Source organism: Pleurodeles waltl, chromosome 7 (assembly GCF_031143425.1).
Source record: "Pleurodeles waltl isolate 20211129_DDA chromosome 7, aPleWal1.hap1.20221129, whole genome shotgun sequence".
In the NCBI taxonomy this organism is placed as follows: domain Eukaryota; kingdom Metazoa; phylum Chordata; class Amphibia; order Caudata; family Salamandridae; genus Pleurodeles; species Pleurodeles waltl.
In genome coordinates this window covers 674,825,854-674,841,800 of record NC_090446.1, presented here as the reverse complement: position 1 = coordinate 674,841,800, position 15,947 = coordinate 674,825,854, and the positions used below count along the sequence as shown (strand labels likewise).

General features: G+C 44.4%; 1 protein-coding gene across 2 annotated transcripts in view; it reads left to right on the top strand.

Moving 5' to 3' along the window:
• TCERG1 (transcription elongation regulator 1) overlaps nucleotides 1-15,947 on the top strand; it is a 737,036-nt gene that overhangs the window by 564,961 nt on the left and 156,128 nt on the right. For both annotated transcript variants that reach the window (XM_069244676.1, XM_069244675.1), the window contains exon 15: nucleotides 7,491-7,641. In XM_069244676.1, coding sequence (XP_069100777.1) covers nucleotides 7,491-7,641 — 151 coding nt within the window. The remainder of the gene's footprint in view (nucleotides 1-7,490; nucleotides 7,642-15,947) is intronic.

Here is a 15,947-nt window from a genome sequence, read left to right as displayed (position 1 = left end):
TAGGGCTGTAAGGCCTGCTGTAGGGGGTGACTTACATATATTACATGCCGTATCTGCAGGCATGACCCACAGGATGTGTGCAATGTTGTGGTTTCACTTTTGTCTGCACTGTCACTTGGCTTGCAATTGCAGTCTGCTTGAGTGTGGTGAAACAATACTTGCTGCAGCCCTTAGGGACCCTCCTTAGTACACATGCCTCAGGTACCACAGGTACCATTTACTAGGGACTTACAGGGCTGCTAAAGACATTGCTATTTGGGTAACAATTGCGCAGTTTTAGGGCGAAGAGATCTGGCACCGAGGACCTGGTTAGCAGGAATGCAGTAGAATTGCATCAAATACTAATCAAAAAGTGGGGGTGACCATGTCTAAAAGGAGCACTTCCCTACTATTGGTTGATTGCACCCATTCTTGAACATTTTCCTGCCAAAATTAACTGCCCAACGCAGTTGTTTATTTGGGATAGTAAGACTTTAAAGCTTCTGGTTTCTTTAAAGGAATAATGTCAGCATTTAGGGTAAAGCCGTAGAGACAGTTTGTTCTTTCAGTTTTCTGTATGGGAATAAACCGTGGGATTTTCTGCCAAAAGTATTTAATAATGTTAAAGTGTAATTCTATTCAGCTCTATATTGGGCAGTTAACCTCTTCCTGTCCTAGGGCTTTATAATGTTGTCATAGAGGACATAGAGATTTTTTTTTGCTTCATATTTTTGGAATCAGTGAAACATTGCGTGTATCTTTGTTGTTCATTTTAACCTCCAGTGATAGATTGCTTTGAGACTGCAATTTAGACTATTACAATGTTGCTACAGCTTTTTTCTTGATCACTTTGCAGCCCCTCACCTTCATTATCCGTACACAAACATGTCATAATAGTGATAAAAATTCATTTCTGTATGATGTGAATTCACAGGAAAAAAGCACAATTTGTTATGAAACCATTTTACTAACGTCAGTTAACAGCAATTGTTGTTCATGTGTTAAATTGTGTTAAAATTACAATACAAGTTTGCAGACATTATTGTCCAACTCTAAACATATCAGTGTAGTTATTATTCAGCAAGACTAATAGTTTACAGATGAAAAGCACCAATCGTGGACCCCAGAATGTTTTATTTTTATTTCTGCATTGTCTCTCTAAATAAATATTCCTCACTGTAAGCCCACCTGTCCTTTATTTGAAGCCATTCTACCACTCGTGGAATGTTATTAGTAAGCTGGTTGTGTGCAATTTCTTTAGAGAGCAGACAGCCCATCTCTACCAATCTGTTTGTGATATGCGTCTTTCCATGATTCCCAACAGCTGCTCCACAACTTTTGACATTGTAAATTCTATCACCTGCCAAAATTGGATCACCTCTGGGCAGTTGCACTCAATGTGAAGGAAAAAAAAATCAGTTGTCTGTTTCACATCTAGGACACTTTGATTGAACTGCTCATTTGAAATATTCACATTAGAGTTTAATAGTACACATGTAGGTACTTAAATTGAATTTGGCACTTTGTGTGGGGCCATCCTCACCTCTAGTGGTTAATCATATTCCATGTCTCCACCTCCTTTTCCCATTGATCGCTTAATGTAGTGGTCCTGCGCATTCACTACCAGTGAGCAGTACACTTATCACTCCGCTGCTATCACTTCTGTCGTGACTTTTGCTCCCAGCGGACTAAACGCATGAAATATTAGTTTTGCTTCATATACCACTCTCTCACTACCCTGACATCTGTGGAGAAAATGCATTTCCTAGGAATCCTTTTGTATGACACAGGAGCTTTAGAAGGGAAATCATCTTAAATAGAGCTACTTAACTCAGGGCCTAAATCAAGCAACTAGCCCAGTTTTTATAATCTTTACATAAGATGTTAAGATGAAGGAACCATTTTACTGTCCCACAAAGTCTTAGAGGCCATTAGAAATGTGTATTACAAATACTTTAAAGAGTTCCTGTATCTGAATTGACCTTTCTGTTGCGCCATTTCCTCTATAATCTGTACGAGGGTAGACCTCAATCCTTTTCCTGTTTCTTTGTTTTGTTCAGAAAGCGTTGTTACTGTTTTCATTTGCCTGCTCTGCTAAGTTATTCTCTCACACACTATTCCACACGTTTCTTTGACCCGATTTGAGTGTGCCATTGGCATAAAAGGGAAACTTTGTTTAAATATTTTTTCAGTATTCTTCCTTGTGGAGCCACCTGCAAGTGAAGAGAATCCTAGAGGCCAGGGACCTATGCCTGCATTTTTGTAAAGAAACAAGCAGTCGAATTTAATGTTCAGTCTCCTTCTCAACCATAAATATACTACTTTGCACAAAGTCCTTCAGCTTATGTCCCAGAGTTTGCCACACCATCAGGTCATGGCGGGCAGCACTGGGGCAGCTGGTTGCAGGATGCAGTGAGGTGTCAGGGGCCCAATGGTTCTCTGTGGGAGGTGGACCTCATGAAGACAGGCTGCAGGCTCTGGCTAGGAAGCCAGTCGGGGACAACAAGCAGGTAGGTATTAGACTTTGGGTGCTCGCAATGCAGGTCTAGCTTTGATCCTTTTCTCCAGTGTACAGGGGTGACAGATGCATGTGTGTCCTTAAGTGTCGGGTTTCTTCGTCTGGGAGCACTCGCTGTCTTGGGGTTCCTGTGTGCTGAGGCTGCAGGTGTCATCAGGGAGTCTGGGGAAGCGGTGTGTGTAAAGGGGTCCCAGGGTGGACTCGAGCTCAGGGGAGCCAGGGGACATCTGATTGTGTCTGGGGCAATGGTCACTGGAGGTGTTGTATTTTTTCTCACACAAGGGTGTAGGAGAGGGGCCTACTTGCAGAGGCTGCAGGCAACTTGAAAGAGTCCAGAAGCGGTAAAATCTGAGTGGACTCAGACTCTAGGCAGCTGTGGAACTTGGTTGGCACTGTTGGTTGGCTTCACCTTAGGTCGTGGACGTCCGGTGCAGATGTCACTTCACATGTCTGGTCTTTGATGTTCCAGGGGCTGCATAGTCCTTTCTTGAAACTTTGTTGCAGAGCAGTTCTGCTTCTTACAGGAGTCTTGAGTCTTTATGGAAGGCAGGTAGTCCCACCGGGTTTCTTTGAGGCTCTGCTGCTGGATGAGTTGTCTTTTTGGGCAGAGTCCAGTGAGGTCAGCAGGCAGGCCGATGGAACTGGTTCCAAGTCAGCTGCTGCTTCTTTTACTCTTTTGTAGGTGCAACTCTATTTTGTCCTTTACTTCTTAGGTCATCAGGATCTGATTTCTAGGGTGCAGGGGTACCACCTAAATACTCAATTTAAGGGTGTTACAGGGAGTGCCAGGTGGTAGCCGCTGGGCTGACCACCTTTAGGTTAACTTAACCCTTCTTATAACCTTAGTGGCCTAATTCCTTCCAAACAAGAGGAAGGAATTTAAAAACGTGGTGTCCACTTCAGCTTGTCCACCTTAGGGGGGTGGTACTGGCCTGAAGTGGGCACACATCCTAATCTGACTAATTTTCCCACCTCTGCTGCTTCCAAAAGTGGTGTCAGGGCAGGGTGTCTGTCATCTCCACCATCTGGAGAGACCTGGGTCGCATTACAAAGGCGGCTATTCCTTTGAAACTTCCCATCCTGGAATGTTCATCCTGCCTGGGAGAGGTGTTACCCCCCACCTAGTGCAGGTTTTTGTATCTGGCTCTCAGTTGGAGTTGGAGGGGTGTTAGTGGTATCAGAAACATGTCTAGGGTGGCTGAACTGTTCAGGACTAGTTAGTCAGTACACTAGTGTAAGGAATTGCCTCCTTGGCATGGTTACCCCCCCTGTCTTTTTGCCTTTTGTTGATGGCAGTTATGATTGAAAGTGTGCTGGGACCCTGCTAACCAGGCCCCAGCACCAGTGTTCTTTCCCTAAACTGTACCTTTGTTCCCACAATTGGCACAGTCCTGGCTCACTCAGCACATGCACAATGCCTCAAAGCTTGTGTGTGCTGGTGGGGAGAAAATTACTAAGTCGACATGGCACTCCCCTCAGAGTGCCATGCCCACCTCACACTGCCTGTAGCATAGGTAAGTCACCCCTCTAGCAGGCCTTACAGCCCTAAGGCAGGGTGCACTGTACCACAGGTGAGGGCATATATTCAAGAGCACTATGCCCCTACAGTGTCTAAGCAAAACTTTAGACATTGTAAGTGCAGGGTAGCCATAAAGAGTATATGGTCTGGGAGTTTGTCAAACACAAACTCCACAGCTCCATAATTACTACACTGGAACATGGGAAGTTTGGTATCCAACTTCTCAGCACAATAAATCCACACTGATGCCAGTGTGGGATTTATTGAAAAATGCACACAGAGGGCATCTTAGAGATGCCCCCTGAATACCGCTGCGACTCCTAGTGCTAGGCTGACCAGTTCTTGCCAGCCTGCCACAACCAGATGATTTTTTTGGCCACATGAGGGGAGTGCCTTTGTCACTCTGTGGCTAGGAACAAAGCCTGCACTGGGTTGAGGTGCTTTGACCTCCCCCTCCAGGAACTGTAACACCCGGTGGTGAGCCTCAAAGGCTCATGCCTTTTACAGCGCCCCAGGGCATCCCAGCTAGTGGAGATGCCCGACCCTCCAGACACAGCACCCACCTTTGGTGGCAAGTCCGGAGGAGATCATGAGAAAAACAGGGCGGAGTCACCTACCAGTCAGGACAGTCCCTAAGGTGTCCTGAGCTGAGGTGACCACTGCCTTAAGAAATCCTCCATCTTGGTTTTGGAGGATTCCCCCAATAGGAATAAGGATGTGCCCCCCTCTCCTCAGGGAGGAGGCACAAGGAGGGTGTAGCCACCCTCAAGGACAGTAGCCATTGGCTACTGCCCCCAGACCTAAACACACCCCTAAATGTAGTATTTAGGGGGCGACCCTGAACCCAGGAAATCAGATTCCTGCAACCTACAACAAGGACTGCTGACCTGAAAGCTCTACAGAGATGACTGAGACACCAACTGACTAGGCCCCAGCCCTACCAGCATGTCTCCAGACTCAAAGAACCTGCACAACGACGCATTCAGCAGGACTAGCGCCCTCTGAGGACTGACCTCCACCTAAAGGACCAAGAACCTCCCGAGGGCAGCGGCTCTGTCCAGAAACAGCATCAAACCAGCAACAAAGAAGCAACTTTAAAGAGACTCTAACTTCCCACCAGAAGCATGAGTCTTCACACTCTGCACCCAACACCTCCGGCTCAAGTTCAGGACAGCAAACACTGCAGAGAGGACTCCCAGGTGACTCCAACAACGTGGACACCCAGAGTCGACCTCCTTGCACCCCGACAGCGGCGCCTGCATAGAGGATCCAGAGGCTCTCCATGTCCGTGACTGCCTGGTAACAAAGTTACCAGACGCCTGGACCAGCACTGTACCTGCAGCCCCCAGGACCGAGAGGAACCACCTACCAGTGCAGGAGTGACCAGCATGTGGCCCTCATCCTAGCCCAGTAGGTGGTTGGCCTGAGAAGCCCCCGTGCCCTGCCTGCATCGCCAGAGTGACCCCCCGGGTCCCTCCATTGATCTCTACAGCAAACCCGACACCTACTTTGCACACTGCACCCGGCTGCCCCTGTGCTGCTGAGGGTGTGTTTTGTGTGCTTGTGTGTCTCTCTCCCCCCACATCCCCCCAGTGCTTTACAAAACTACCCTGGTCTGCTCCCTGAGGACGCAGGTACTTACCAGCTAGCAAACTGGAACTTGAGTGCCCCTGTTCTCCGTAGGTGCCTATGTGTTTTGGGCCCTCCTTTGACCTCCGCACCTGACCGGCCGTGTTGCTGGTGCAGTGGCTTTGGGGTTGCCTTAAACCCCCAACGGTGGGCTGCCTATGCCCAGGAGACTGACTGTGTAAGTGCTTTACTTACCTGAAAAAATAACCAAAACTTACCTCCCCCAGGAACTGTTGATTTTTGCGGTGTCCACTTTTAAAATAGCTATTTGCAATTTTAACCAAAACTGTGTGTACTACTGTTTAAAATCAAAGTTCTGTACTTATCTGTGTGAAGTACATTACATTTTAGTAAAATCGTGAATCTTGTGGTTCTAAAATAAATTAAGAAAATATATTTTTCTATATAAAAACCTATTGGCCTGGACTTAAGTCTTTGAGTGTATGTTCCTCATTTATTGCCTGTGCGTGTTAAACAAATGCTTAACACTACTCTCTTCTAAACCTACTACTCGACCACGCGACCACAAAATAGAGCATTAGTATTATCTAATTTTGCCACTATCTTCCTGTAAGGGGAACCCTTGAACTCTGTGCACACTATCTCTCACTTTGAGATAGTATATACAGAGCCAAATTCTTCCACTGACACATCATGGGATCTCTGACAGTGAATAATGTGGTAGGATCCCTCAACATTGAATGAGATTAAATCCGCAAGAATTGTCCAGCCGATCGTGAGTGGCGTTTTTACGCAGACGTGGCAGATGGCATTTTCGTCCTAATAGATCTTTTTGTTACCTCTGAAAGAGCTCGGTACTTACTGTTGCCTTCAGTAAAACTCCCCTAATCATGCAGCTATGGAAGAAAATTGGGCATGAAAAGCTTATTTTCATAGCCCATACTTGTTTTGGAGGGTCTAGTTTTCCAAACTCCAGATCATATGCCCTGCACTCAGGCCCCCTTTTTGGGAAGATCTCCTGTCCCAGCAGGAGGGCAGAGTTTTGCACCCGAGCCTCCACAATCTATTCCTCCATATGTGGATGTTCTAGCTGCCTGCAGCCCTCTCTTCAAGTATATTTGTTCTGATTGTTGGACTAAACGTGTAGCCTGCTGATTTGAGCAGGAGGGAGTTAACCACATACAATTGAAAATGTAAGGTGATTTCTTTGGTTTGGCAAGGATTTCTTGTGGGCACAATTAAGTTACTTACCAGCTCTTGAGGCCTTTCTTCATGTGCCTGATCAATCTTCATATTGAAATCACAGGTGGTGATACATTTCTTAAAAGGGCCACACATCTGAGAGCATGGAAAAAAGTATTCTTTTCATCCTGTTGGTGGGGAGTTTACTCATTTGCTGGAAACAGGAGAGCTAGCCTGTGAATATAATTCCAGCAAATGAGGCATTCCTAACCCAAGACTCTTCTCTTTCAAAGACTTTTCTTTTGAACCTGCTTCTGTCATTTGTTGTATTACACTGATGATCAGTTACGAGGAAACTGGTAATCTAATGGCCTCTTGATGGTTCTGTTCCATGGTGCCATGATTTTCTGACTCTCCTTTCCTTTTCTCTGTGCAAGGGTCTTTTCTGTATGTCACACTAGCTTTTGTATTTTTCTCGTGTCAGTGGTGACTTGTTCAGTTACTTTCACCTATTCTAATATTAGGCCATTGTTTTGCGTTTACTGAAATATTTGCAAACTCACTAAATAGAGTGAGCTTCATGGTGCAGAGATGTGCATGTCTACAACAAGGTGATTAGATAATTATTTTGAGATGTCTTTCCTTGGATTCTGTGGAGTCTGATAAGGATTCTAATTAAGTATAACTGCCATTCGGTCATAGGACAACCTTCAGCGAATTTGCAGCAAAACATGCCAGAGACTCCAGATTCAAAGCTATTGAAAAAATGAAAGATCGTGAGGCCCTTTTTACTGAATTTATGATGAGTTCTCGGAAAAGAGAGAAGGAAGATTCCAAATCCAGAGGCGAGAAGGTAAGTACTTTTTAAACATTTTTAATGGGTTGCATTTTCTTAGTGCACAACATTCACAAATGGTAAACAACGGTTACGTTTATATTGACTACCACTACACATTTTGATTTGCCCATTTTCCAAGTTGTTTTCATAACATCTCATGGATTTGTTGATTTACAGCACTTATTTTTAATTTCCAATTTGTTTTTAACTATGTTTTTACTTTACTCCGTGTTCATCTTTTCCTCGCCTATTCATACATTAGTGGCTTCTTTGAAGTGATTGTTCATAATTTTACTCTTGATGCTTCGCATCTTGTCACAAGTCATTTTAAAGTGTTGGGGGTCCCAGTATTGTATGTCCCTATGTATGTTGATATCTTTAAGTTATAGACCAGTTTGTGAAGAATATGTAATCGATAAACTTTGCTCTGCTAGATCTTCATTCTTTTTCAGGCTGGTATTTTACAAGAACTTATCATAGGGAAAGACTAGTGAATCTCCTTAGCATTATACTTAGAAAGTCTGTTGAAAAAGGGATTTTTCTAATGGGAGCTTCTTTTTTTTTTTTAACCTAAAGGTCTGGTTTTCAAATAACTGTACGTTGTCACAGTAACAATTTCTTTGTAGGACATATCGTTTATGGATTTCAAAGCACTCTTTTATCCCCGTTCCCCATTAAGTAATACCGTTTTAGACTTTTTCTGTAAACATATTAGTATAAATTGCATCTCTTCAGATATAAAGGTCGTCTATTAAAGATTAATGACTTTCAAATGTCATTTGCCTGAGGTGTCAGGAGCACAAGCTCACCACTGTGAAGGGAAGCACCATCAACATTGTAACCATCAAAAACACATTACCACTAAACTGAATGTTTCTTTCGGTTTTTTCGAGGAAGGGAAAAGCTATAATAGTGTAGTCTTCCATGACCTTTAGAAGCACTTAACAATGCTCTGCTAAACTGAAAAATGTGTTTTTTCTTCTTAAAATGGAGTTAGTCTGTGCCATCCCAGAAATGAGTGTCTGCATTTAAATTCTCCAACACCCTGTTATTAAAGTGAATAAAATCCTATCGACCGAAACACAAAGATGTATGTTTTTAAAAAAATGTTTAATAACTGACTGCAGCCTTGCATCGTCTTACCTTTATGTGGACAATTACAAATTATAGTGACCTGCGGATTATTATGCTTCTTTGAGTAAATTTTGATGCCTTTTTTTTGTTTTTTTTTGTTTTAAGATGTAGTTGTTTCTTACCGTATGTTTGATTGTGACTTTTTGAGGATTGGAATACGAAACTAGTCAGACATGTAATTGAAAAGAAATGTAAATACCTTCTATTTTTAATATTGTATTTTCAGTGCTGAAGATTCAGAAATGTTTTGTTGCATTCAGAATTAACATTCTTTTTTTAAATCCCTGTGTAACCTTTTTATGTATTCTGTTTTGTAACAAGAGGCTAGACTTGACAGTTTTGTGCTGTGCCGCCTGTCAATCAGTCCAGCCTGACGGCTGTCAATCACTGATGAGCAAAGTACTATGGAATTTCCTATTGAGGAAAGAATGTGTATCTGTGTCGTGAATTTAGCATCCCGAAGCTCTGGTACTTTACATTTTTTTAGTTTGTTTTCTTGTGAAATAAGTTGTGCCCAGATGTGAAAATGAAAAAATATTGTATATGCTCTGTCTTTTTCATCTACCCCTAGTAATTAAAATAACTTTGAATTTATTGCATTTTAAGTAGGCGGATTGTAATCTAAAGCATTTTAAGCCATCATCACTATTTAGAATAGTAACCAGTTTTGCAAAAAAACAGAAAAGACCTCTTCATAGAATCCAGGGCTCAGATATAATAGATTGTATTTTAGTTGATGTTTATTTGGTTCTCTTGTCCGGTTTTACTAAACATTTAGTCTGTTTGTTCTCCCAGACTCATTCTTCCCAAGCATGCTCTATGCACATACAATAGCCTTTGTCAGTATCTAAAGGCTGCATTCTACACATCTTCCAATCCCCAGACTATCTTTGGGTCATGTGCTTTTGTGCATGCTGTTAATTACTCTAACCTAGTCTAAACTCTCCTAATTTGGACCATCTGCTCCAGAAGACATCCAACACATTTGTTTTTCTAAGCCTTTCCAGTACAAAAGCCAATACCTTTTAACTGATGTACTGCACTGCTCCTTCAGTTTTATTTTCGATCTATCAAAACCATTTTCCCCCCCGATTTAATTATGTAGATTTGTCTCCACCTCTTGCAGAAACAAAATACATCTGTCGACAAAACAATGGTATAGGCATTTGCTTGATAACATAAGTGTCTGAGATGTAAAATGGTCATGGACAAACCTGAATTACGACTGCCATGTTATTTAAACAAAATGTGAGTTTGTGGATTTACATTTTTATGGAAGGGTCCTGTTTTGCAGCATATTTCCGGTTTTGAGGTGAAAGCTATTTTCTTTCATAATCAAAGAATGATCGGTTTGTCCTACAAAAACCTATTTTTCCTCCAGTAATGCGTGGCTTCTGGGCCACACCTTTATTTTGAAGTATGACAACTTTACCTAGTAATATTTGTTCGTATTTATTATGAACATGACCACTTATCTGCATAGTTTCTCAGGAGGTAATTATTTATAGTATTAACTGCACGTCCTTCACAGTCACTGTGTTGCTTCTGAATACGTACAGCTAAGCATCTTGTTCCTTGGTGTTTTACCCTTTGTTGTAGTAATGAAACAGCACTATTATTTGTTTCTGTTGACTCATTGTGGGGCTTGAATTTACCTCTTCCAACCACTGTGCATCAGATTCTGTCCCTTCCTAATTTCGCATTCCCCAACTAATTGTTGTGGAGTTAAGTTCTCTCAGTTTACTCTTACAGAGGTTATCAAATCATGCATTAGCATTTTGTGAGAACCTCACATTTCTAATACGAATGCTCTATCTGCTTTGGAGAAATATGCAGAACCACAGTAAAATGTAAGACTGATGGTTTGCAAAATGGTTGTTTGGCCTCCCATGAGGGCAGCACTCCTGATTCATTGGATCCTATGCAGCGCATTGCCTCCTTTTGTTTAATTAGACTAAGGAGAAAATTCCTTCCACATTCTGTTATCTGCAATGTTGTCTTTCTCTGGTGTTGTAAGACTTACAAAGAAGTACCTGTACTTCTGCAGTTTTAAATTCAGAAGAGTGCTGTTTTTATTAGTGCTGTGGTTTATTAGCTTTCTGATGGTTATTTCCAACCACATATTCCCCGCGAGGCAGAGTTGATCTCCAGTCCTCCTACGCAACAATAGTTGGATCTGTGCTGGTCTCTGTTGGCTACAAACCTTCTTGGAAGTGACAGAGCAGAGCCTCATATAAGCACCACCCCTGCACATTTGCCGTTCCTTCTTCCCATGCCTTAAGAAGTGAATCCAGAGTTCCTCTCCCGAATTTGTCTGTTTTCAGACAGCTTCCACACTTTATACAGTGTGCTAGGAAACGTTATCTCCATCTCAAACAGGTTTCAAGCTGTTTTGGTACTACAGCATAAATATGCTGGCCATTGATGCACACTGTCTCTCTGGTGCCTGAGCTGGGGACACAGCTATGATGTCTGATTGGTAAATGGGTTATCATGCATCAGAAAGCGATTTGAGACTTGGAAGCAAAGCTTATGTTGCTGAGCACAATAAGTGATCTCAGCCTTTACTTAGATACTATTCGAGGTCACTGGCCTGGACTGTCTAGTCTTAAGGCAATTCCTGTGACTATTACACTTCCTGCTCAAAATCTTCATGTCCATTGCAAGCATAACAAAAGCAAAGCTGAACTCGACTCCATCCCACTACTCTGACACCGAGAAGGCACAAGGGCATCAAAATGCATGATGCTCTCAATTTAGGTTGCCAGCCACTGAACTGATTTCTCAATTGATCTCCATTCGTCCAGAGTTTAAAAGGGTTGCTACTGATCCCGCAGCAGGTTGCCTTGAAAGAGGCCATGCTCCAGATCTTTAGCGCACTGCCAGTTCCTTCTGGCATGCTTCAGGACCCCAAGAAAATGAAGGGATCTCAGGGTGGTTAGCATTGGTGGTTTCCTCCCCAACATCACCTGCCCCATTTTTCCCCGCTACTAGGCTTCTCCCGGTGCAGAATTCCACATTGATCCCACCATCTGTGCCTGTTGACCCAGTGCTAATCCCTGTCGTATCCCAAACAGACATTAGCTCATTGTCGACCGAAGGCACAGTACAGAATTACACAAGTGCAACTGGTTGTCATGCTGAATGTGCCTGAAAGTGATGACGCTAGTTGCTGCCCATCTTTATAGATATAAAATCATATTCCTGTACCAAGACAAATTGCTGCTGAAGGCACACTTGCTGCAGTCTGTCATTGACCACCTCCAGACAACAGCAGAGCTCCTGCCATTGTTGAAATTCTCCATACATGAGCCAAAGTCCCACCTGATTACCGCCAACAGTCTTCCAATTATTGGGCGATCTGGGATACGTTAGAGGTCAGGCCTTTCCACCTGCATCGAATCTTAAGACATCCAGGCTATTATCCCAGTGTTTTAGGTTTTCTCCTCGACCAAGGTTAGGGTGGTTCTCAGACTCCTTCACGTCTTAGTTTTGTGCATCCTTTTTTTCTGACAACTCCAGGTGGCACATGCAGTCCCTTCAGTGGAGCTTTAAGTCCATTTGTGTCCAGCACTAAGGCCACCCTTTTAACACCATCCAGTTCTCAGAAGAGGCAGTGCTGGTTAACAGCATCTTATACACTGGTAACCCACTGTACATTCCTCGCCCGCAGCAGACCGCGGTGTCGCCCGTATCACTGGTGAGTTTGGGGGAGGCAAAGATCAGGAGATATTGGCCTCTAGTGGAACATCCCAAACATCCACGTAACTGCCTGAAATCATTCAAGTATCCATTTTCAGTGAAAGGAGATAATTTTGCATCTCATAACTGAATATTTTGTTTACAGTAAACTTAAATGTCTGTCAGTACAAATGATTTGTACAGCAGGGGTAGAACTGCAAGCTTGAATACAAAAAAGTAGAGTAGGCAACAGAAGCAGAAGCTTCGGCAATGCACTCACATCAGGTACAGCACAACCAACACAAGCCTACATTGCACTCTATACAGCAAGAGCATGGGCAGTAGAGCAGTCTTCTTTATAGAGTGATTGGGTTCAACAAAGGCAGAAGTGCAATTTTGAGGCACACATAGAATGTGTAAGGAAATGCCTCCTTGGCATGGTTGCCCCCTGACTTTTTGCCTTTGCTGATGCTATGTTTACAATTGAAAGTGTGCTGAGGCCTGCTAACCAGGCCCCAGCACCAGTGTTCTTTCCCTAACCTGTACTTTTGTATCCACAATTGGCAGACCCTGGCATCCAGATAAGTCCCTTGTAACTGGTACTTCTAGTACCAAGGGCCCTGATGCCAAGGAAGGTCTCTAAGGGCTGCAGCATGTCTTATGCCACCCTGGAGACCTCTCACTCAGCACAGACACCCTGCTTGCCAGCTTGTGTGTGCTAGTGAGAACAAAACGAGTAAGTCGACATGGCACTCCCCTCAGGGTGCCATGCCAGCCTCTCACTGCCTATGCAGTATAGGTAAGACACCCCTCTAGCAGGCCTTACAGCCCTAAGGCAGGGTGCACTATACCATAGGTGAGGGTACCAGTGCATGAGCACTGTACCCCTACAGTGTCTAAGCAAAACCTTAGACATTGTAAGTGCAGGGTAGCCATAAGAGTATATGGTCTGGGAGTCTGTTTTACACGAACTCCACAGCACCATAATGGCTACACTGAAAACTGGGAAGTTTGGTATCAAACTTCTCAGCACAATAAATGCACACTGATGCCAGTGTACATTTTATTGCAAAATACACCCCAGAGGGCACCTTAGAGGTGCCCCCTGAAACTTAACCGACTATCTGTGTAGGCTGACTAGTTCCAGCAGCCTGCCACACTAGACATGTTGCTGGCCCCATGGGGAGAGTGCCTTTGTCACCCTGAGGCCAGTAACAAAGCCTGCACTGGGTGGAGATGCTAACACCTCCCCCAGGCAGGAGCTGTAACACCTGGCGGTGACCCTCAAAGGCTCACCCCTTTGTCACAGCACCGCAGGACACTCCAGCTAGTGGAGTTGCCCGCCCCCTCCGGCCCGGCCCCCACTTTTGGCGGCAAGGCCGGAGAAAATAATGAGAATAACAAGGAGGAGTCACTGCCCAGTCAGGACAGCCCCTAAGGTGTCCTGAGCTGAGGTGACTCTAACTTTTAGAAATCCTCCATCTTGCAGATGGAGGATTCCCCCAATAGGGTTAGGATTGTGACCCCCTCCCCTTGGGGGGAGGCACAAAGAGGGTGTACCCACCCTCAGGGCTAGTAGCCATTGGCTACTAACCCCCCAGACCTAAACACGCCCTTAAATTTAGTATTTAAGGGCTACCCTGAACCCTAGAAAATGAGATTCCTGCGACAACAAGAAGAAGGACTGCCCAGCTGAAAACCCCTGCAGAGGAAGACCAGAAGACAACAACTGCCTTGGCTCCAGAAACTCACCGGCCTGTCTCCTGCCTTCCAAAGAACTCTGCTCCAGCGACGCCTTCCAAAGGGACCAGCGACCTCTGAATCCTCTGAGGACTGCCCTGCTTCGACGACGACAAGAAACTCCAGAGGACAGCGGACCTGCTCCAAAAAGACTGCAACTTTGTTTCAAGAAGCAGCTTTAAAGAACCCTGCAACTCCCCGCAAGAAGCGTGAGACTTGCAACACTGCACCCGGCGACCCCGACTCGGCTGGTGGAAAACCAACACCTCAGGGAGGACCCCCGGACTACTCTACGACTGTGAGTACCAAAACCTGTCCCCCCTGAGCCCCCACAGCGCCGCCTGCAGAGGGAATCCCGAGGCTTCCCCTGACCGCGACTCTCTGAAACCTAAGTCCCGACGCCTGGAAAAGACCCTGCACCCGCAGCCCCCAGGACCTGAAGGACCGGACTTTCACTGCAGAAGTGACCCCCAGGAGTCCCTCTCCCTTGCCCAAGTGGAGGTTTCCCCGAGGAAGCCCCCCCTTGCCTGCCTGCAGCGCTGAAGAGATCCCGTGATCTCTCATTGACTTACATTGCGAACCCGACGCTTGTTCCAACACTGCACCCGGCCGCCCCCGCGCCGCTGAGGGTGAAATTTCTGTGTGGGCTTGTGTCCCCCCCGGTGCCCTACAAAACCCCCCCTGGTCTGCCCTCCGAAGACGCGGGTACTTACCTGCAAGCAGACCGGAACCGGGGCACCCCCTTCTCTCCATTATAGCCTATGCGTTTTGGGCACCACTTTGAACTCTGCACCTGACCGGCCCTGAGCTGCTGGTGTGGTAACTTTGGGGTTGCTCTGAACCCCCAACGGTGGGCTACCTTGGACCAAGAACTGAACCCTGTAAGTGTCTTACTTACCTGGTAAAACTAACAAAAACTTACCTCCCCCAGGAACTGTGAAAATTGCACTGTGTCCACTTTTGAAATAGCTATTTGTGAATAACTTGAAAAGTATACATGCAATTGAAATGATTCAAAGTTCCTAATGTACTTACCTGCAATACCTTTCAAACAAGATATTACATGTTAAATTTGAACCTGTGGTTCTTAAAATAAACTAAGAAAATATATTTTTCTATAACAAAACCTATTGGCTGGATTTGTCTCTGAGTGTGTGTACCTCATTTATTGTCTATGTGTATGTACAGCAAATGCTTAACACTACTCCTTGGATAAGCCTACTGCTCGACCACACTACCACAAAATAGAGCATTAGTATTATCTATTTTTACCACTATTTTACCTCTAAGGGGAACCCTTGGACTCTGTGCATGCTATTCCTTACTTTGAAATAGCACATACAGAGCCAACTTCCTACAGAATGTTTAACTTATGCACTGTTGCAAACTTCCGCATACACAAAAGTTGGATTAAGCATAGGCAGATGAATAGTAACAGTCGCTCATGCAAAAACAGGTTCAAGAAGGCCTAAAAGCAGAGTTAGCTTGACTCGTGTCTCAGGGAGGCATTGTGAAGACAGCAACAACATTGCAAGCTTTATTCACAAGATACAGCTGAGACACTATAATACATATAGAAGTTTGTTAAATGTTAAAAATGAAACATTGATTTGCATTACTCATTAGGTGCAGCCAGCCAGTAATGTATTCGAGCTATGGGGTTGCTAAGTGTAGTAACCAAACTTCTGTGCTTTTGTTTATTGAGGCCTCTGTTTTCTTAGTAATTGTTTTGATCTTAAACCTGTAGCTGCAGTACCTCATACAAG